The sequence below is a fragment of the Rhineura floridana genome, chromosome 8 (assembly GCF_030035675.1).
Source record: "Rhineura floridana isolate rRhiFlo1 chromosome 8, rRhiFlo1.hap2, whole genome shotgun sequence".
Lineage (NCBI taxonomy): Eukaryota > Metazoa > Chordata > Lepidosauria > Squamata > Rhineuridae > Rhineura > Rhineura floridana.
Window position 1 is genome coordinate 28172544 of NC_084487.1, and position 23169 is coordinate 28195712.

Consider the following 23169-nt stretch of genomic DNA (forward strand, 5'->3'; position numbering starts at 1 on the left):
GGAGAGCTTGCGACAGCACATTCTGCAGCAGGTTCTTCAGCTCAAAGTGTGGGAGGAAGTCTGAAGCCTTCTGCTGGTCACGCAAGTCTCCTGTTGCATTGTTTTCTAACATTCCCAGCTAGATGGGGAGGAAGGCAACAGGAGGAGGAAAAGGCAAGAGTAACAAAGTGAAAGCAACTGGGGCTCCCATCTCATTCCATGGCAAGATGGGAGAGGGAGCCGCCTGAAGTAGCGCTGCCACCGCCGCCACCACTGCCGCCACTGCCGCCAAAAAGGCTCCTTTGCCAGGCACTGTGGAAGCAATGGAGGCGTCTTCAACCTTGCTTTCCTCCTCCGGGCTGTGGTGCTTTCCTCGCCGACATCGCCAAGCCCGGCTGTGGGAGGAGGAGGTGGCCTACCTGCGCGATACTCCCCCAGCTGAGCCACTCCTCTCTCGGCATCACACTGCACTGGTGCGCTGGCTGGAGGCCCGCCTGAGCCACAGGGAACACGCCGTCAGCCTCAAGCAGTTCTGCAAGGCCCTCAAGGCCCACACCAGGCTCACCCAAGCCACTGCCGCCTCCGGCGGGGCAGGAGGAGGCGTGGGAGCCGGAGGGGAAGCTGCCTCCGCCTCCGAGGAGTGAGCCTGGAGTGAAGCGACTGGTGCCATTTGATAATCTGGGTTGGGGCAGTCGGTGGTGGCTGGACTAAAATTCACTCTTGAGTAGCATGGCATCACTAACCCATCATCTCAGTCACCATGGAGGAAGGATCTCTCCTCCAGGTCTTTCCCTCAAGATCCATTTCTTTGGACTTCTTCTGTGTCCATCCTTCTTCTCACCCACATTTATTTATTTATGTTTTGGCTACTGTAAATTGTATTGTTTTATTGATGTATTTTGAAGTATATTGATGTATTTTATTGATGTATTAATGTATTTTTATATTTATGTTTTTTTGTAAGCTGCCTTGAGGGCCTTTTGGCTGAAAGGCGGGGTAGAAATAAACAACAACAATAATAAAAATAATAATATAGTTCTATAGTAAATTGTTTCAGTTTCAGTCTACTGCCTCGCTGTTTGCTGGTAACCTGTGTCCAGGCAATGAACTAGATATTCCTTATCATTATTACAAGTGAAGTTCCAGTTAGGCCATATTTTACATACACTGCAGCAGAACTCCAGGTTCTACTTGAAAACAATGAATGTGATCTCAATACTTCATAATCAGTAAGCTCTCTCATCCCTTCCCCAACCACCCATATTAAGGTGCTACTAGGGACAGTGGACTTGTGTATGTGCAGAAACCAGTGGGATTATTTCTCTTTCTTTCCCTTTCTTTTCTTTTGTGGGCTACATTTCATCCATCTGATGAAGTGGATTTTCGTCTGCAAATGCTTATGCCTTAATAAATGTGTTAGTCTTTAAGGTACCACAAGACTCTTTGTTGTTGTTTCCCAGAAGCAGCCCAGAGTGGAAACAAAAACACTAAAAGCACTTTAAAAATCTTAAAAACAAAAGACTTTAAAACATATTAAAAAATCTTTAAAAACATCTTAAAACAAAACATCTTAAAAACTTTTTTAAAAACTTTGAAAACATCTTAAGAAGCAATTTTAGAAAATAACTTTTTATTTGTTGTTTGTTTTAGTGGGGGAGAAGGGACTGACACATCCCAGATGTCTTACCATGGAAAAGTATAGGACTTCAACTCTATAAAGATTATCCAGGCATCACAGGCATAGTGGGCTACTGGGAGCATCCAGCTTTATGTTATTCTTCAGGTTAACAAGATTGTTTTATGGCTCAGTCTTGCATTTCAACATCCACGGATGAGAAAATCTTACCTCTCCATTACTACTGGAAGACAATTATGATTGCTTTAAATCTTCATTCTATCCCAGGCCTTTCTTGCAATAATCACTGGATCCAATTAGGACCAGTGCGCCCGTGCTGTCTAATTTTAGTTTAAAAGTTTAAGTTTAGACTGTTTTTGTCACACTGAACAACATTGAAGATACTGAGAAAGCAATATTTTGGCTCTTGGATAATAATTGGTGTCCTTGCTATCTTTGGACTCCTCTTGCAGTCCTCTCTGAATAGTGTCCTACTTCATGTTGCTGTCTGTTTGTGCTGCATGGAACAATGTGTCACTTTTGTATTGAGAAATAAGCCCATATTATTCCAAAACAATCTGTAAAATTTTCACATATATTTTGTTAGAACATAAGTAATTTTCTCCCAGTTCCTCAGCTAGATATTTTGCATGAGGCTTTTAGTTTTACACCGAGATACAGTTTTCTGTGCTCTGGAACGTACAATCCTTTCTCAAAGTTGTTAGTAGCTATCTTCACAGGACAGACTGCATTCCTCATTGATCTGTTTTATGCCTTGACAGAAGTGACATTGCTGTGAATGAAGCAATTGTAATTGTATTTGATTCAAGCCTTTATCCAATCAATAAAAGTAATGGGATGCTATAACTCTGTGAGGAAGGGGAGGAGGTAGTTCTTTCAGTTTAAGGAGAAAATATTAATCTTAAAGTCTATTGCTGGTTTTTCCACGTTTTCTTATTTGTGGTGATCCAGTGGTATAATAAATAGCAGACATGACTTGTAATCTAAACAAAGATGCAGCTGGCTTGATATATATTCAGAACTGATTTTTATGTATATGCTTATAGCTTGCCATTACTGTTTTGCTGGAAATGAAACGGTAATATAGTTGATTTTTTCTTTTCAGAACAATGAAATGGCAGAGCTGCAGAGAATTCGGATGAAAGATGAAATAAGAGAATACAAATTTAGAGAAGCAAGACTCCTTCAGGACTATACAGAACTTGAAGAAGAAAACATTACTTTGCAAAAGTTGGTTTCCACGCTGAAGCAGAACCAGGTGAGCAGCACTGACTGGATTTTCAGAAATAGATTGCAAAACTAATAATGTCAAATGCTGAAAAACATACCATTTTCAAATACAATATACATCTAATTACTAGATAATGGGAGCAAACTACAGAAGATACTGTTTATGGAGGGTCCCTAGAGAACATGCTTTGCATGCTTCAGTGCCTGGAATCTCTACTTTAAAAAGGAATTAATATAGTTGGGCTGGAAGAGGCATCTATTTGTGACCTTGTGAAGCCACTGCCAGTTGGGAAAGACAGTAGTGGGTTAAGGCTGTCACCATCATGCTTTCTTGGTGACCTTCTCAGATTCGTCACTGATGGAGACAGAGAACTGGACCAGGCTGATCTTAAGTCCAAAGGCATCCATATTATGTGGCAAAGCATATCAGGTGGGGAAATTTGGGTGCCACTGTGGGCTGTAGAGTTTGTCTGATTTGTTAAACAAAATTTAAAACCTTTAAAAGAAAGCTCGTTTCCAAAATATATATGTGGATGGTGGGTGCTGAAGAGCACCTCCAAGAAAGCAACAAGAAGGCACTGCATGCAGGTTTCCTAGAGCAGTAACATAAGGGCAGGGGGTGCCAATATATTTATATTTAGATACAACCTTTATAAAAAATATTAAATAGATTTAAATTATTTATATGTATAGCTATATAATTTTAACCTAGATAAGTAAAAATGCAATCAAGGATTAGGTTTTATTAAAACAAGAACTAGCAATTTCAAACCAGAAAATATAAAGGTATTGAAAACAAGTGGCTGACAATATTTTTAGTGCAGATTGGACACTGAAAACAGCTAAGTAGCACATAGTATAATAATGTTCCTCAGTATATTTGTCAGCATATCAGTATCCATCTGCATATTGAAAGTGGAAATAATGAAAATACAGCAAATGAGGAATTTGTTATAGGTTACAATAGTGCAATAGTTCTCAGCCTTTTCAGACCTGGGACCCACCTTTAGTCCAAACATGCATTAATTTATTGCCATATATTTGTATGCTCATAATGCTGTTGCAACCCACATTTGGTCAGCCTGCAACCCAGTAGTAGGTCCCAACACACCAGCAGAAGACCAATGACTTAGTTGACCAGTAGTACTAAGAGCCACACAGTCACATTAATGTTCCAAAATGTAGGGTATAGGGTAAATGGTAAATGCTGCATCCCACCTCCAAAGAGTAGACTGGTTACTCCACACACTCAAATTGCAGCTTACCATATGACAGATCAACTCCATTTACAGATTTTGAAATGCCATGAGTTGTGATCTGTGTGCATTGTGATGCATTTGGCTAAGTGTTTTGACATCAGTTTAGCAGTCACTAGCCCTGTAACCCATGTTTTCCCAGCATTAAAAGCCTATATCAGTCGGCACTAGATTTTCCAGTTTAGACTGCTTACTGACCATGCCTTTCAAACAGATATACAGGGTAGAATGGCACATTATATGGGAATGCCACAAAATTGACATGTTTGTGTCAAGTTCTCTCTCTTTATTTTTTGATGCATTGCCTGGTTTTGGAAGGGTCAGGCTCCTGGGTCTGGAAAGGGTGGGGAGTTCTCTATCAAGTCACTTGGGTCCAAAACAGGAAGGGGTTGAGTGTGTTAAAACATTGTTGAAACTGGAGGAAGAGTCAAAAGCAATTTGTGATATTGGATTGTTGTGTGTGGGTTCTGCTACTCAAAATAATAAAGTAAAAATCTCACCAGGACTCACAAATACTTTTTGCGAAAGTTTTGGAATGCAGACTATATTTAGAAATAATATCCAACATCATTCTATTCTATAATGAACACAAATAGCAGATAGTAAACAGAGGTTGTGTTTCATTTTCTATTTTTTTTAAAAAAGAGGCAATTTTTCATCATTTTTGCCTTCTTGTTACTCAGAAAATTGCTCCCATTTTCAACATAAAATTTCACTAACTATACCATACCAAAATAGCTGATTAACTTGTGAAATTACTAATTGCATATTAATTGTGTTACAGCATATATTGATATACTGTATCCTTTGCACAGAAATTCATCTGTGTTTCCGCTGCTAGCAGAGAGCCAATTGTCTCTCATTATAAAGGAAATGTTGATACAGTTGACTAGAGACTTTGAACATGTAGTTTCCTGGGAACATTTATATATTTCAGTGCAAACTTTCAAACCTTTACCTTCTCTCACATTTTTATTTTGCTGTATCTCTTTTTATTTAAAACATCTTATATAACCAATCTTTTTATTTAACCAGTCTTAATGTCTGCAAAACTATGACTGACAAAATATATCCTACCTACAGTACGCCTTAATGAGTATTTTCATTCAACCTTTGTGGAATTTCCCCCCCTCAGTGTCCCTTTAATTTATGCTTCTGCTTGCAAGTTTTCATGTAGCAAACATAAGCAGAGCCTGCTGGATCAGGCCAAAGGGCCATCTAGTCCAGCATGCTGTCCTCACAGTGGCCAACCAGATGCATATGGGAAGCCCAAAAGCAGGACCTGAGCACAAGAGTGCTCTCTCCTCCTGCGGTATCCAGCAGCTAGTATTCAGAGGCATACTGTTTCTGACAGTGGAGGTAGAACATTGCCATGTGGCTGGTAGCCACTGATAGCCTTATCCTCCATGAATTGGTCTAAGCATCTTTTAAAGCCATCCAAGTTAGTGGCCATCACTTTCTCCTGTGGGAATGAATTCCATAGTTTAACTATACTCTGTGTGAAGTACATGTATTATTTATTTCTCTCTCTTTTTTAAAAAAGTAGTAAGTAACATGTATAAGCACCTGAAACTTGCATTTTCTGTTCTAGTTTTTAAAATGTTTTGTCTGATATGATGGTACACTTTAAAATCAATGTATTGCTGTTAAGAGGTAAATTTCATGAAATATGCCTGATCATGTTTTTTCTGAAGGTGGGGAAAAATTGAAACCTGCCTATTTAGTTTCCACTACATAATAAATATTAAAAAGGTGGAATTTAAACAGTGATAGAATTATAATGGTTTCAGACATCTGTTGTGGCCAGTTTATATAGTCAGTAATATCGGAGTTCTTTCTCTATCCAGCAGTCTTATGTCTGTTCTGTCTTTCTTGTTTAGTACCTTAGTTGAACAGATGTGGCAAATGGCAGGTTGTTTGTAAATCCAACTTTTAGTATTTTGAATGTTCTTTATCTTACCTAATTCAGGTTGAATATGAAGGTCTGAAACATGAGATAAAACGATTTGAGGAAGAAACTGTATTGCTTAATAGCCAGCTAGAAGATGCCATCCGATTGAAGGAGATTGCAGAACATCAGCTAGAGGAAGCCCTGGAGACATTAAAGAATGAGAGAGAGCAAAAGAACAATCTGAGGAAGGAACTCTCTCAGTATATCAATCTAAATGACAGCATGTATAATAACCATATTAGTATATCGGTAGACGGATTAAAGTTTGGAGAGGATGGGAATGAACCTAATAATGATGACAAAATGAATGGACACATTCATGGACCCCACATGAAGCTGAATGGTGACTTTCGGACTCCCACAGTTAGGAAAGGAGAATCGCTACACCCTGTCTCGGATCTCTTCAGTGAGCTCAACATCTCCGAAATGCAAAAATTGAAACAGCAGCTCATGCAGGTAACATTTGACTGTGACATTAAAAAGAGTTTCATGTAATATACTAGACACAGGGCCTAGCTACATTTTACATGCAAATGCAGGTAACAAAAGCTTTAATTTGGGAAAAGCCAGTTCAGAAGGGAAATTTGTAGTGGTGTGAGGTTCAAAATGTACATTTGCATATTCATTTTATTCTCCCAAATATCATTTCACAGTACCTAGACCTGCAGTTTAATCTGCCTCTACTTCTGACACCACCAGTTCACCCAGCGCCTTCCAGTTCAACACATTTGATTTCTATTTAGTTTTTTCCCTTTCCATAATTCTAGAAAGGATTTCCTAGATATTATATGGCTCAGGACAGGAAAAAAAATGCAAGGTGGGGTCAGGTTATGTACTCAGCATGATTCAGAGCTGTCTCTAGATCTCTCTCTGTGTGTGTCCATGTCCTGCTCCTTTAAAGGATGAGAATTATCCCTTTCCTTATAGCCACCTTTGTCCTTAGATGGGCATACTGTGAGCCAAATCATGCTTTACATTTTGAATTACTGTACAAAGCAAAGAATTACAAGTTTCAATGGCAAAATGCATCCACACAGTATTGTGGTAAAGTGCCGGAGTCTGAAGGCTGTTATTGTGGCCCATCTGTGACTTACAGTTCTGAAGAAATTAAGCAAGGTCTGAGCCAGGCCTTGGCTGCTGTTCTTCACCCTGCCCTGCATCTGAGCTTGTAAAGAAGTGACTGTGGACATCCAGAGTCAATGTTGCCAATGCCACGGTGTGATTACAGTAAAGTGAGAACCATTAAATTTCATGTGTCCCACTAAGGGAGTATGCCTGGAATGGCTCTCCTCACAATCTCACTATTGGCTGGTAAGTTCAAATATAATTTTTAGAGTATAGTGGCTTCTGTGAGCTCTCTGCACTCTTCTACGTCCATACCTACCCAGGAGGGGCTTTGCGTAGAATTTCATGCTATTTATTTTGCTTTCCATCTCTTCTCCTCTCTTGTGCCCTATGTCCAGTTTTCTCTGTATCCATCCTTTTCTTCAATTTCCATGCCTCTGCCATCTGCTGTTTCCTCCTGTGTTAGTTCTGCACACTGTTCCTTACTTCCTTTAGTCATCCTGACTCTCAGGCAGCATCCCAGGCCCCTCGTCCTCTGCATTCCTGTCCTTCCACCCCACTGACCTATAGCGCAATACTGCAGCAACGTATATTTATAGGGTTGATATAAAGTTTGCTTTTTGCATATAGTTTAAATGATTGTTGCATAGAAACACATGAGCTTCAACTTTCACAAGTTGTTGCTTGCTTCCTACCAGCTTCTCTGACTCAACTGGCAGAGGTTGCCTTGGCTGTGGTATTGGAGGTGCCCAGAATGATAGTTCTGCGTGATTACAATGTCCGTGCTGAGGATGCCTTTAGTGTTGCGGCTTGGGACTTCACAGCCTCTATGACAACCATGGGGCTATCTCAAGTTATCACAGGTCCAACATATAGGGTAGGGCACACCCTTGACTTGGTTTTTGCTCCAGATGAAGGAAGGGGTGTTCTGGAGATGGGTGTGTGTGGATGTCACTGCATTCTCATGGTCAGACTATTTCTTGGTGAAGTTTAGACTTACAGCTCCAATTCTCTCCTGCAGCGGTGGTGGACAGATTAAGATGGTCCACTCCAGGAGACTAATGGAATCCACTGGATTCCTGAATGTCCTGGGGGAATTCCCAATAGATAGAGCAGGTGACCCCGTTGAAGCCCTTCTCATGCTGTGGAACAACGAGATGTGTTGGGCTCTTAACATGGTTGTCCCTGAATGCCCTCTCCAGCATTGTCGAGCCCAATTTGCACCTTGATACACCAGTGAACTAAGGGCAATGAAACAGGCTGGACAATTACTAGAGTGCAAGCAGCAAAAGACGTGCTGTAAGGCTGATCGGGCACAAGTAAAACATCATAACCGCACCTACTGTGTGGTGGTGAGGGTAGCAAAGAAGGCCCACTTCTCTGCCTGCATCACATCCTCAAGTAACCGTCCAGTGGAGCTTTTCTGTATTGTCAGGGGTCTGTTGACTCCAGGAAATGGAGTTTTAGACCCTTCAGAGGCCCATTGTGAATTGTTTGCAAGGCACTTTGAGGGTAAGGCCGCTTGCCTCCATAGCAATCTTGATGTTCCGTCCGCATCTACTGTAGTCCCCAGTGAGGTGTCCAGTGCAACGTCTGCTGCAACTTCTTGAAATCAGTTTCAGTTGATGTGGCCTGATGACGTGGACAAGGTGCTTGCAACAATGCAGCCAGTAACATGTCCTCTCAACACTTGGCTTATTAAAGCTTGTTGAGGGGGTATGACCAAGTGGATCCAGGGTGTGGTCAACATGTTGTTGTGTGAAGGACTGGTCCCAGCCACCCTGACAGAGGTAGTGATCTGCCTGCTCCTGAAAAGCCCACCCTGGACCCATTGGTTTGTGACAACTCCCACCTGGTTGCAAATACCCCCTTCTTAGGGAAGGTGATTGAGAGGGTTGTGGCACAACAGTTGCAAGTACTCTTGGATGAAACAGATTATCTTGACCTATTCTAATCTGGGTTCAGGCCTGGTTCTGGGACTGAATCATCCTTGGTCACCCTGATAGATGACCTTTATCGGGGGAAGGACGGGGAGTGCGACCCTGTTATTCTTACTTGATGTCTCGGTGGCTTTTGATACCATTGACCATGGTATCCTTCTGGGGCAACTTGGTGAGATGGGTATCGGAGGCTCTGTTTTACAGTGGTTATGATCCTAGCTCCAGGGTCATTTTCAGAGAATAGCATTGGGTGATTGTCTTTCGGTTCCCTGGCAGTTGTGCTGTGGGGTGCCACAGTGTACCATCTTGTCCCCAGTGGTGTTTAAATGAAGCCTTTGGGAGCGGTCATCAGGAGATTTGGGGTGATATGTAAGCAGTAAGCTGATGATACCAGCTCTATTTCTCTGTAACATCTGAATTGGGAGAGGCTGTGCAAACCCTGAACCGGTGCCTGGACTCGATGATGGGCTGAGTGAGGACCAATAAACGGAGTCTGTATTCTAGCAAGATGGACACTGTGGGTTGGTGGTTCCCAAGTTTGGATAATTAGTCAGTTGCCTGCTTTGGATCAAGTGGTACTCCCTCTGAAAGAGCAAGTCTGTAGTCTGGAGGTGCTCCTGGATCCATCTTTGTCACTAGAAGCTCAGGTGACCTCAGTGGCTAGGAGTGTCTTTTACCAGCTTTGGTGGTAAGGCAGCTGCAGCTGTTTCTGGACAGGGATAGCCTGGCCTCTGTTGACCATGCACTGGAAACCTCTAGGCTGGATTACTGTAGTGCTCTGTATGTGGGGCTGCCCTTGAGGTTGGTGTGGAAGCTGCAGCTGGTGCAAAATGCAGTGGTGTGATTGCTTACTGGGGCAGGGTATTGCCAACAAGTCTCCCTGCTACTGAAAGAATTGCACTGGCTACCCATTAGCTACCAGGCCAAGTTCAAGGTTCTGATTTTGGTGTATAAAGTGCTATACCTTCCTCTTTCAACAAGCCTTTTAAGTAGAGACGTTATCCTAGTCTGCATCTGTGATGGAATTGTTTTTTAAAGATGTTTGAAAGCTTTTTTTAAAAAAAAGTTGTTTTAAAGATGTTTAGTTTTAATATATTTTAAAGTCTGTTTTTAAGATGTTTTAGAATGTCACCCTGGGCTCCTACTGGGAGGAAGGGCGGGATATACTACTACTACTACTACTACTACTACTACTACTACTACTACTACTACTACTACTACTACTAATTATAATAATAATATAGTTTACTGTTTTATAGTAGATGCTTTGTCTGTACAAGGCCTCTGTGTAGTTTGTGTATGGCAACCAAAATACCAGTTCAGTCCCTAACCAGATTATTGCCCAGAGTTGGGAACACTGTTCTTAATTATATCTCTTCCTAATTATATCTTCACCTAAGATTTGCCCAGAGTTGGGAACACTGTTCTTAATTATATCTCTTCCTAATTATATCTTCACCTAACATTTCAATAAATTACTATTCTTTATGTGTCATGGTGTTTGAAATTATAATGGCCACCACCTACTAAACTAATTAAGTTTGGTTTTATTACCTTTCATCAAACTCATACTTGCTAGGGCTCATTTACCGCTTTTAAAATTACACTGCTAGGCTCATGGCATTTTTTTTCAAATAGCTATTAAAATATATTTAAACTCCTTGGAATGATGTGCATATGTCAACTAGTTTTCCAGATTTGGAAAAAAAATTGTTGTCTTTGTATACAAACTTTGGCCTATTTGCATGTTACATTAAACCATAGTTTAAAACCAACTATGGTTTAAAATGAATGAGCACCATGCTGGTGCACACTACTCAAAAAAGTTCCCACAGAACTCCTCCCTCTCTGGCAAATAAAACAAGCTGCAGTGTGGATTGTTATGTCCTTCAAATCTGGGCTCCAAAACTGCAAGTGGTAAACAAGGGGGAAACAAACCACAAGCCAGGATTCAGATGACACGAGTCAGGAAGCAAGATTCTGGCTTATTTCATTCATAGTGCAGCTGTAGCAAGATTGGAGGGAGGAGCATTGTGGGAACTTTTCAGCAGTGTGCACTAACATGCTGCTTTTTCACATTAAACCATAGCTAGTTTTAAATTATCGTTTAATGTGATGCACAAACTGGGCCATTGCATCCATGATCACAGAACATGTGGAGTTTATTCATTTGTTGCTATTTAATTGTATAGCTTCTAAGTCTACACTGGGTGGTTTTACAGCAGGAAGAACAACAATAATTACAAACAAAGGTTTAGGTGGGCAGAGCAAACCAATTTAGGGGAAGCTAGCAGAAGGGGTGCCAGTGGAGGAGGAGTCGGCAGGAAGCTCCATAGCATCTATTTGCTGTTTGGGAACTGCTGGGCCGTTGGAACATCAGCTCAGCTGGGAGCTGCGCACATGTACGGAAAAGGAAAAAGCTAGCTCTCACGAATACCCCTGCCAGTGAGTAAGCACTCTCTGTAGACTTCCATTAAAATTATTTTCTTAGAGTGACCTTTTTCTCAGGGTAACATTGGCCTGGATTGGGATCTGCAGGAGTGCTCCAAATGGGAGTTGGATGTTGCGTAGGTCTCCCCTCGGACCCTCCTCTGACATGCCCTTGGAACACCTTTTTGGGGCTTTATGCTGGCTTCTGCCAGCACCCGTTCCACCAGGCTGGGCTTCCCCTGTGGACCCCCAGCTGAGCTCTGCTGTGGCTAAGCTGGGGTGAAGGGCCTCCACTGGTGGAGCTGGAAACCTGCCTGCTCAGGCAGGGGTCTGCCACATCCAGCTCCCCACAGCCCAGTGTAAATATGAATTAGATTGCACCCCAAGATTTTATTTTGTCTGGCATTTTAAATGAAATGAAATTTTAGATCTGATTGAAAAGGAAGCTATATTTTAAGCACCGTAGTTTAATCATCCACTTTGCTATCTGAGTTAGCTTTGAAGGTGAATCTGGAAGGTGCTTTTGTTGTTTTTTAACGTGTGCTTTTTGTTGTCCAATTTTCATTACGTAATGATATTTTAGTGTAATTTCTTCTTGTGAACCATCCTGGGATGTATTTTTATGAAGGGCAATATTCAAACGCCCTAAATCAATAAAATACAGTTTTCTTGCAAAATTTAGGAGACTGTGGTTTCTTAGAAGCCAAACTGGAGGAGGAAGTTGCTTCCTGTCCTCAGCAATGGCAAGTTGCTCTGCTGAGATTTTTTTTTTAGGTACTAGTGTTTACTGAGCTCCTAGAGTTTTGTACCACTGGTTCTTTTTTGAGACACTAATATAATTTTCCCCTGGGTTATTGCAGGTGGAACGTGAGAAAGCTATTCTCCTGACAAATCTTCAGGAGTCACAGACCCAGCTGGAGCACACGAAGGGAGCACTCACTGAGCAACATGAACGGGTTCACAGGCTCACTGAGCATGTCAATGCTATGAGGGGTCTGCAAAGCAACAAAGAATTGAAAGAGGTAGATTTTGAGAAAGGCCGAGATTCTGGGGAAGAGACCCATGACTATGAAGTGGACATCAATGGCTTAGAGATTTTAGAGTGCAAATACAAAGTAGCTGTGACAGAGGTGATTGACCTCAAAGCTGAAATAAAAGCCTTAAAAGAAAAATATAATAAATGTGTTGAAAACTACACTGAAGAAAAGGCAAAGTATGAGAGCAGGATCCAGATATATGATGAACAGGTAACAAACCTGGAAAAGTCAACAAAGGATAGCCATGAGAAAATGATACAAATGGAAAAGGACCTGCAAAGAATTACAGGCATTGCAAATGAGAACCATAATACTCTCAACACAGCCCAGGATGAGCTGGTGACTTTCAGTGAGGAGCTTGCTCAGCTCTATCACCATGTGTGTCTATGTAACAATGAAACTCCTAACAGAGTTATGCTAGATTATTACAGGCAAAGCAGAGTTACTAGAAGTGGGAGCCTAAAGGGACCAGATGATCCAAGAGGGCTTCTGTCCCCACGGCTGGCCAGGAGAGGAATGGCATCCCCAATAGAAGTGAAAACACCGACTGAACAGATTTCAAAAGAGAGCACAGAAGCCAACAAAGAGCAAAGCCCAACAAAGACACCCACAATCTCTCCAGTCATCACAGCACCCCCTTCCTCCCCTGTTTCCGATACTAGTGACATTCGCAAAGAGCCGATGAATATTTACAACCTGAATGCCATAATAAGGGACCAAATCAAGCACTTGCAGAAGGCTGTGGACCGGTCGCTACAGCTGTCACGGCAGCGTGCGGCAGCCCGTGAACTAGTACCAATGATTGATAAGGACAAGGAGGCCTTAATGGAAGAAATACTGAAACTGAAGTCCCTGCTGAGTACAAAGCGAGAGCAGATAGCAACCCTTAGGGCAGTGTTGAAAGCCAACAAGCAGGTAAGCTGTTAACTGCCCATCTGCAATTAAATTGGGAACATATGTGTTTTAATTAGCAATTTTCTGCTAATTTAGATAAATCTTTGTATATGGTAACACATGTTTTATTTCCCACAAAATGTAGGCTTTCCTTTGGTTTTCCTTTCTCCCTCCCATAATTAATTTTATTTTAGGTACTCTGATCCCAAGATTGCTTTAAAAGAACAGACTGATTTAATTTACTACAACAATTAACTTTTTACATTTTAGTTACTTTTTAATTAACAGTAAACGTGGCATGTACTCAAGGTGGCATGAAATTCCAGAGGCCTAGGGAATTAAGCATATTTTGCTTTTCCATGGCATCAGTTCAGACTTTCCCAAACCTCTAAACTCACTCCCTTCCCCCCTCCCTTCTTTCCTCATATTAATCCCAATTCCTCCTTGTCTTGTTTGAGCAAACAATAGCTAGCATTACATCCAAACTGAGCAAATTTGGAATTGGAAATTACTTTAAAACATGGTTTACAATTCTAGTTTCGAGGCATAGCAGGCTTGAATATAATGAAAAAACTATGGTTTGATCACACAAGGGAGGGAGGGAGTTAGCTTGTGAGGGGAGGGGAGTGTTCATAAATCTGCAGTATATTCTGGATCCTGATCAGAGCATTTTGTCAGAGCCGACTCATAATGTTCTGCAATTTATAATTAAGGCACTTTATAATCCATGGGAGTGATTACGAGAAAGTGTATCACGGATATCAGAGTCATTAATTATTCAAAGTCAGAATTTATCAGCACTAGAGTGGATTTTTTAAAAAAGAATTTGACTTAACCCTTTTTTTATCTGCAGTAATAGCATGGGCAGAGCAATCCTATGGGAGAGGGAGAAACCGAGGCAGACGAACTGTCATTTCCTATGCTCTGGAGACTTGAGCTGGTAGGGGAAAAGGTGGGGGGCACAACAATTTGGCCTTTTATTTCTGCTTGTCCTTCTGAAATATTTTCCCTCCCATTGCTCCCAAATAAATTATGCCAGCTGCATGGATGGCTGGTGCCGTTCCCTTCCTACCCCTATTTCTGGGACATTTTGGGGGAATGGGAGGACTTTGGATGCTTTGGATCCACGGCCTCTCTCAGCATGCCCCCGGCACACCTCATTTTTGTCTTCTCCAAGGTCAGCATTGTGGCATTGGAGATACAATGTGGATTGCAAGGTCAGACCTTACTCTCTGAGGGCAGACCTCTCTTCGTCCTTTGAGAGGGACATCTGAAAACTTTTATGGTCCCTGCAAAACCACCCCAGGGATCATTTGATTGCTTCCTAAAGTTGCTTGCTATTTACTTTTAGTCCCTGGGCTAGGGTAGGTTCACATTTTGACTATGACTTTTTTGGTCATCTTGGATTAGATATATATGTATTAACTTTATATTAGATATAATGAGATGATGTGCCTGTTCATATTTTGACATTCTGAACTACAGATGTAGTAATTTAGGCACTTTGCAGTGCAGTAATACTTGCTTCTTGGTGATTGTGTTTCTGATTTTGGAACACATTGCTGGATATTTGTTAAACTCTTCCTCAGGCCAGAATAATATTAATGTAAGAGAAAATATTCCCTTAGGGATCTCTTTCTAGGTATTGCAAATAACAGCCATTCAACAGGAAGTAAAGTAGCAGCAGTTTATTGGCTCAGAACCAAGACCCCAGTCGCAAACTGACTGAAGCCCTGAACAAAGGGTACAAGTTACTTTTATACATTTCTTGTTACATAGTTTGCATAGCAGCTCCTGCATCATAGACACGTTACACGGTATCCATGGAGACAGTTCTTTGCATAGATATGATGTTTGCACCTTTTCTAACCACACCAGCTAGACAGAACAATGCAAGCACTTTGCACATGTACCATGTAAAGATGAAGCAGATTAAAACATGCTAGTACAAACCTTGCGGTTACTGAGAAACAGGATGCAGATTACTTTGCTTATGCAGCACACTGTCTACGTGGTGTGTTCACTTCTGCCTAATGGCTACTAGGCCTGCTTTAACACAGATGGGGTAAGTTTTATTTGCTTAACTCAATATGTTATTGTGTTTTAAATTGTTTTTAAAATATGTGTTTTAAACTGTATATTTGTTTTAATGTTTTTGATTGCTGTAAACCGCCCAGAGAGCTTCGGCTATGGGGCGGTATACAAGTGCAATAAATAAATAAATAAATAAAATAAATATTCATATACATTCAGCTTGGATGTTAAAACAAATCAGGTTGAAAAGTTAATGTGAATTAACCCTTAGTGGAGAGGATTGGAATTTGTATCCAGAGCCTACAACTCTATGATTCAAAGAGAAAATTTTCTGGCTTTTTGGCATTTATGATTGATTAGGTAAAGAAATCTAACAATTAATGTAGGCTGCATGGATGCTATCTAGTGGCCAGGAGGAGGAACTTCTAATGAAAGTTGCAACGTGGACAAAAGAAACAGGGTAGCAAAGTGCTCTATAAGATAAGAGTTTTTGTTAGTTATTAGTGGTTTTTAGATATAAATATCCCTCGGCTATTTTTGAGCTTAATCCTCTTTGCTCAAAGTTACATGTCTGCATAGAACTATTCAAATAACATGTTAATTACATATGCTGACCTCAGGAGTTTATGCTATTGCATAGCAAATAGCTTTGCAATGTGTTCATAATTGTATTACGGATAATAATTACATTCCTATAGATGGCTAGCTCTGATCTTAGTCATTGTTACTCATAGAGACTTATGACTTCTACAATAGACAGAGCTATTATTTGTTTAAAATTTTCATTTAGCATCAGATCTAGACAGTTCTATCCATAATTCTTTTAAGGTGAAGTATTTCATGCTAATTGATTCCCCTATTTTGTACATTTTTGTGTGTATAGTATCAGCATAATATTGGTGTAAAGCGACCTTTTGGTCATGGGTCACAACCCTAGACAAGCAATATGCATGGGTAGAGCAGAAAAACACACATAGCCAGAGATATTTTGACTGTATTCTTCTTGTTGATTTTTCTGAAGCCACTTACCTAACAAGTACTGGCAAGTTGGTTTTCCATTTAAAATTAGCTTGCCTAATCAGGAGAGCCAGTGTAGTGTAGTGATTAAGGTGTTGGACTATGACCTGGGAGACCAGGGTTCAAATCCCCACATAGCTGTGAAGCTCACTGGGTGACCTTGGGCCAGCCACTGCTTCTCAGCCTGAGAGGAAGGCAATGGTAAACCCCCTATGAATATCGCTTACCATGAAAACCCTATTCATAGGGTCGCCATAAGTTGGAATCTACTGGAAGGCAGTCCATTTCATTTTTCAATCAGTTGAGTGATGGCAGCAGTAAAAACTTTCAAAATACCTACAGCTATGTGCATGCTTGTTCCTGAGAGCCCATATGGCTGGCTAGGATTGCACTCACATTACATTAATAAAAATACTGATGTTGACACAGGCAGTATCTAACTAACTTGTTCTGTTAGCACAAGGATTTCTGCTTGGGCAATGGAAGTTCCCCTGCCAATGGAAGTTTCCCGTTTCTGACACTGCACCAACACAAGAGATTGAGGTCACACAGGCATGCCAATAGTGCTTAACAACGTGCAGCCCTACATGATGGAAACATGGGTACAGACCATCCAGGAGGCATAGTGGAGGGACAAAATAAGTTGTGATCTCATTCACCTTCACTGGATTGGTTTCACCTTGTGCTAGTGGAATGATGCGCAGTGGAGGAAATATAAACTAGCAGTGCATAGCTCCATAGGGTGAGCATACCCACTCTACAATGGCACACATACAGTAAATGCCAGAAATATAACAGTTCCCCTGTCCCCTGTGTGTCCCCTCCACATCTGCTCTGGAGGTTTGGGAGACACTCCCCTGAATAGATTTAAGGTGGTCATCTGATGTTGCATATGATGTCAGATGTGGGACAGGTTGCTGTGGTTGGGGAAAACAGATTCATAGGCCAAATTTGGCCCATGGGCTGGAAGTCCCCCACCACTGAATTAAACAACTCCCCCAGCCAAACTCTGTTCAACTGGAACTTTTATGCAGAGAATAAGAGCTGGCCTCTTCATCCTGTGTAACACTGCTTAGGACACTAAAATCTCTGTAGCAGGAGATAAGCAACCTGTGGCCTCCTGATAATAAAACAGAATAAGAAATGGAGACAAGATCAACATCAACAAATCTAGAATCACTGCCAGCATTGCTGTTCTCTGTGGATTGGAAGCTGCATGGCCACTGTAGGGTTGGCCTAGCTTCAGGCATTTTCTTCCTTTTGGATAGGCTCAAGTATACCTGTAAACACTGATATTAGCATACAGGTTGTGTTGGAGAAAGCTATGATCACCTATTCCAGAACAGCACGAAATACTGAAAACAGGTGCTCAGAGCCTTGGCTCAAACTGAGGTCTGGCTGAAGGGAGATCTTTCTCCTGCTTCAGTACTGCCAAGAATGTGTTCTGATTTCATATTTGGGATGTGTGCTTTCCAGATAACATACATATCTGGAGTACTACTCATGGTGGTTGGAGAAAATCCAAACCAAAATCTATAAGACGGCCTTTTTCTCAAGGAGGTGGAGTATTGCGAAGTCATCTTGGAGACTGAAACAACAGAGGCGGAAGGGTAGCCTTGTTAAATGCACCATGGCTTACGATAGGACTGTCTTCCAAGTTGTTGGAACAGAGCAGGGCAGGGGATAAGTGGGGAAGTGTGATGGAATTTGCTGTTGGTATATTTATTTGTTAATAATTTGTATTAAGTATGAGTTTATTTGTATTATGGCTTCATTGTGTACTTTTTATAAATACTTGTGTTCTCTTTTTTCTTGTACACTGCTTAGAGATATTTTTATATATTAAGCGATATAGAAATAGTCAAATAAATAGTCAAGATGCTTATGCTTCCATAAAACAATACAATACTTTTTATTATTTATTTGATTTATATCCCACCCTTCTTCACAGCAGGAGCCCATATAAAACCGTAATGAAACTGTAAAAAAATGAAATAAGAAGACTAGCCAGAAAGAAATGTTTCTTCTTATCTTTTAATTCTGCTAACTAGCAATTAACTTTAAATATAAATAAGTATGTGTGTAATAAATTAAACATTCCTGTACACATCAAACTGTGCAGAATGTATAAAAAGACCTCTTTTAAAACCATTCAGTTGGTGCAGCTTGAGGATGTTGACAAAGTGCTTGGACAGGTTCGTGCAACCACTTCTGTGCTGGATCCTTGCCCTTCTTGGCTAATAAAAGCTAGCAGAGATGGAACAGCCGGCTGGGCCAGGGAAGTGATTAATGCCTCTCTGCGAGAGGGGATGGTCCCTGGCTGCCTGAAAGAGGCAGTAGTGAGACCACTCCTGAAGGGGCCCTCCCTGGACCCAGAAAATCTTAATAACTATAGGCCAGTAGCAAATGTTCCATTCCTGGGCAACGTCCTGGAACGAGTGGTTGCCAACCAGCTCAAGACACTCTTGGATGAGACCGATTATCTGGATCCATTTCAGTCGGGTTTCAGGCCTGGTTTTGGCACGGAAACAGCCTTGGTCGCCCTGTATGATGACCTTTGTTGGGAGAGAGACAGGGAGAGTGTGACTCTCGTTGATTCTTCTTGATATCTCAGCGGCTTTCGATACCATCGACCATGGTATCCTTTTGGGGAGACTAGCTGAGTTGGGAGTGGGAGGTACTGCATTACAGTGGTTCCACTCCTACTTGGCAGGTAGCCTCCAGGAGGTGGTGCTTGGGAAACATTACTCGGCACCCTGGACTCTCCAGTATGGGGTTCCTCAGGGGTCAGTTCTGTCTCCCATGCTGTTCAGCATCTACATGAAACAGTTGGGTGTGGTCATCCAGAGCTTTGGAGTGCGTTGCCATCAGTATGCTGATGACATGCAGCTCTATTTCTCCTTTTCATCTTCTTCAGGTGAGGCTGTCAATGTGCTGAACCGGAGCCTGTCTGCGACAATGGACTGGATGAGGGCTAATAAACTGAGGCTCAATCCAGACAAGACTGAGATGCTGTTAGTGGGTGGTTCTTCTGACCAGATGGTGGATGTCCAACCTGCCCTGGATGGGGTTGCACTCCCCCTGAAGGAGCAGGTTTGTAGCTTGGGGGTTCTCCTAGAACCATCTCTGTCACTTGAGGCTCAGGTAGCCTCGGTGGCACGGAGTGCCTTCTACCAGCTTCAGTTGGTGGCCCAACTACGTCCCTATCTGGACAGGGATAACCTGACTTCAGTTGTCCATGCTCTGGTAACCTCCAAATTAGATTACTGCAATGCACTCTACATGGGGCTGCCTTTGAAGACAGTTCGGAAACTGCAGCTTGTGCAAAATGCAGCGGCCAGATTGGTAACAGATACCAGACGGTCCGAACATATAAAACCAATTCTGGCCTGCTTGCATTGGCTGCCTGTATGTTCCGAGCTCAATTCAAGGTGCTGGTATTGACCTATAAAGCCTTACACGGCTTGGGACCACAATACCTGATGGAATGCCTCTCCCGATACGAACCCACCCATACACTACATTCAAGATCAAAGGCCCTCCTCCAGGTGCCTACTCCAAGGGAAGCTCAGAGGGTGGCAACAAGGGAGAGGGCCTTCTCAGTGGTGGCCCCCAAGTTATGGAATGATTTCTCTGACGAGGTGTGCCTGGCGCCAACACTGTTATCTTTTCGGCGCCAGGTCAGGACTTTCCTCTTCTCCCAGGCATTTTAGCATGTGTTTTAAATTGTTTTTATATTGTTTTGGATTTTAGAATTGTGATTTAAATTGTTTTTAAAATATGTGTTTTAAATTGTATATTTGTTTTAATGTTTTTGATTGCTGTAAACTGCCCAGAGAGCTTCGGCTATGGGGCGGTATACAAGTGCAATTAAATAAATAAATAAAATAAATAATAATTCTGACGCTCTACCTGAGTAGCATATAGGCCTTGCTGGCAGATAGATAAGCGGCTTTGAAGATCAAGCTTCTGCCTTGTTTTGTTTGTGTTGTTTATATGCTATGATATTATGTATTGCTTCCAACCTCATGTTTCATTCTTTATTCTGTATCTTTGAATTATTCTTTCTTGTAAAGGATAGTGTTTTAACTGCCTTTGGTCTTAGAGAGTTGTTCTTGATCAAATATCTTCTGTGTACCCATACTCGGGAAGAGTTCTCACTTCTCTAGAGTGGCATTTCTTACAGGGCAACTTTAATATGCTACTCTATATCCAGTGAAAGATTGGATACATACAAGGCACCAGGGGTGTAGTTGTCTGGGGTCTCGGAGGGTCTTAGACCCCTTATCTTTTTGGGATCAGGGTCCCAGGAGGGTCCTTATATCTCCTGCATCCTATGAGCCAATCAGCATGAAAGGGGAGTGTGTTAGCCACTGAGAAGAGTCTCCTGATGTGCTTTCTTGTTCTTTTCTTGCTGATTGGAGCCAATCAGAGTGAAAAGTGACAGGTCAGCCACTGAAAATACTCTTTTCAGTAGCTAATACTTTCCCCTTTCATGCTTATTTGTCCAAGGGACACCTGTTGTGGGAGAAGGCATTAGCAAGTATCTCATTCTCAACTCAGCAGCAAAAAAGGGTGCGTGTGGCTATGACTATCATGAAGGGACCCTGCACTTCTGAATTTGCCACTATGCTACTGCAGGGCACATTATAAGATCAAACTCCACACAAACCGTTATTTGCCATAGTGTATGCCATTTTAAGTCCTATTTATATGATGGCATAGTATGGGAGGGGGATGGAAAATTTAATTTTGCTGTTGCCAGGGGCCATACTTATTGATAGAATACATGGTTGGTGTATACCTTGTTATGCCTGTTGAACTCTGTTATGAAATCCGGAGATATCAGCAACCAGAGGGAGTGCAGTGGAGAAATTCAGAGCCTGGGCTATTACAAGGGAGATAAGAATTCCAGCAACAGCAACAACAGCTGAGTAAGATAAAAGCAGCTGGTGAAAGCCGGACACTCCTCTAGAATATCATAGTGGAGGAATTTTTCCTGAGAGTGAGAGTGAATTGGACATAATATAATTTAACAGAGACAAGTAAAGCTCTGGCGTGGATATAGAACAGCCGTGAAGAGAAGAAGAGGAGATGCCGAGTATCTAATAACTACAGTAATAATAACAATATTAATAACATCATCCATCACCATAAAAGAGGAAGCCTACCAAGAGTGAGTCTTTGGACTCTGTCTGTCTTGGACTTCAGCTGCCTTGGTCCCCGGCCTCGCCTCTGGGATTCCCTGCTTTTGCAGGACTATGACTAAGGCCTGACTCAGGGTTAAGAGCTAGGCCCTGACTCAGCAGTTTTGGTGACACACTCCAGCAGTTATCTATGTGTTTATACTGGCTTGCTAGTAGTGTGTTTGCTCAAGAACAATGCTTTTGTCTGTCTTATAGTGGTAGGATGTGTCTTCACTACAAGAGGGGAGGGAGGGGGATCCAGGGGGCTACCATTAGTGTTGTAGAGGGCAGAGGGAGATATGGAGTAGGGAGGCAGTTATGTTATCAGGGGAGAGGGGTATGCAACAGAGTGCTGGTTGCCCCCAAACTGTCTCCCCATTTAAATAGCCTGGATAGCCATGGTGACATTCCCCCCGGGCTGAAATTGCTGCTTGTGAATGCCAGGTCGGTGAATGGTAAAACAACGGCCATTCAGGACTTGATCCTGGATGAGCATGCCGACCTGGCTTGTATTACTGAGACCTGGTTGGATGAAGCTGGGGGGGTTAATCTCTCTCAGCTTTGCCCACCAGGTTTCTCTGTGCAGCAGCAGGCAAGACCTGGGGGGCAGGGAGGTGGAGTCGCAGTGGTCTATCAGGATACTATCTCCCTGACCAGGTGCCCTACCCCACAGTGTCCAGGGTGTGAGTGTGTGTATTTGAAGTTGGGTGGTCGGGACAGATTAGGGATTCTGTTGGTGTACCGCCCACCCCTCTGCTCAACAGTCTCCCTTCCTGACCTAGCCAGGGTGGTCTCGAGGCTGATGTTGGAGTCCCCTCGGCTTGTGGTGCTGGGGGACTTCAACATCCATGCTGAGGCCACCCTGTTGGGAGTGGCTCAGGACTTCATGGCCTCCATGACAACCATGGGTCTGTCCCAAGTAGTATCTGGCCCCACTCATGTTGCTGGCCACACCCTGGACCTTGTTTTCTGTGTGGAGGGGGATGATGGTGATCTTGGTGTGGAGGAACTTTCTGTAGTTTCTTTGTCATGGACAGATCACTACCTGGTGGAATTTAGACTCACTGGGACTTGGAACCTCTACAGGGGTGGGGGACCGATTAGGATGGTCCGCCCCAGGAGGCTGATGGATCCGGATGGTTTCCTGATGGCTCTTGGGGATTTTCCTGCCACCTCGGCAGGCGATTCTGTCGAAGCTCTGGTTGACCTCTGGAATGGGGAAATGGCCAGGGCGGTGGACATGATAGTTCCTGAGCGTCCCCTCTCACGAAGTGGAGCCAAACCAGCCCCTTAGTTTACCAAGGAGCTGGCGGTCATGAAATGAATGAGATGGAGACTAGAGCGATGTTGGCAGAAGACTCGGAGCGAGTCTGACCGACCACGGGCTAGAGCCTCCTTGAAGGCCTACACCATGGCAGTGCGGGCAGCAAAGAAATCATTCTTTTCTGCCACCATTGCATCTGCAGGGAGCCGTCCAGTGGAGCTGTTTCGAGTGGTCAGGGGTCTTTTACTTT

General features: G+C 42.5%; 1 protein-coding gene and 1 long non-coding RNA gene across 10 annotated transcripts in view; one reads left to right on the top strand and one right to left on the bottom strand.

Moving 5' to 3' along the window:
- Positions 1–23169, top strand: part of BICD1 (BICD cargo adaptor 1) — a 274507-nt gene that overhangs the window by 185286 nt on the left and 66052 nt on the right. For all 9 annotated transcript variants that reach the window (XM_061638725.1, XM_061638718.1, XM_061638721.1 and 6 more), the window contains 3 exons: positions 2721–2873; positions 6071–6508; positions 12348–13439. In XM_061638725.1, the coding sequence (XP_061494709.1) occupies positions 2721–2873; positions 6071–6508; positions 12348–13439 (1683 nt within the window). The remainder of the gene's footprint in view (positions 1–2720; positions 2874–6070; positions 6509–12347; positions 13440–23169) is intronic.
- On the bottom strand, positions 1625–21722 carry LOC133390324 (uncharacterized). The gene is made up of 3 exons (XR_009764378.1): positions 21641–21722; positions 6062–6193; positions 1625–2387 (listed from the first exon to the last, which is right to left on the bottom strand). It is a non-coding gene; the product is annotated as an uncharacterized LOC133390324 (long non-coding RNA).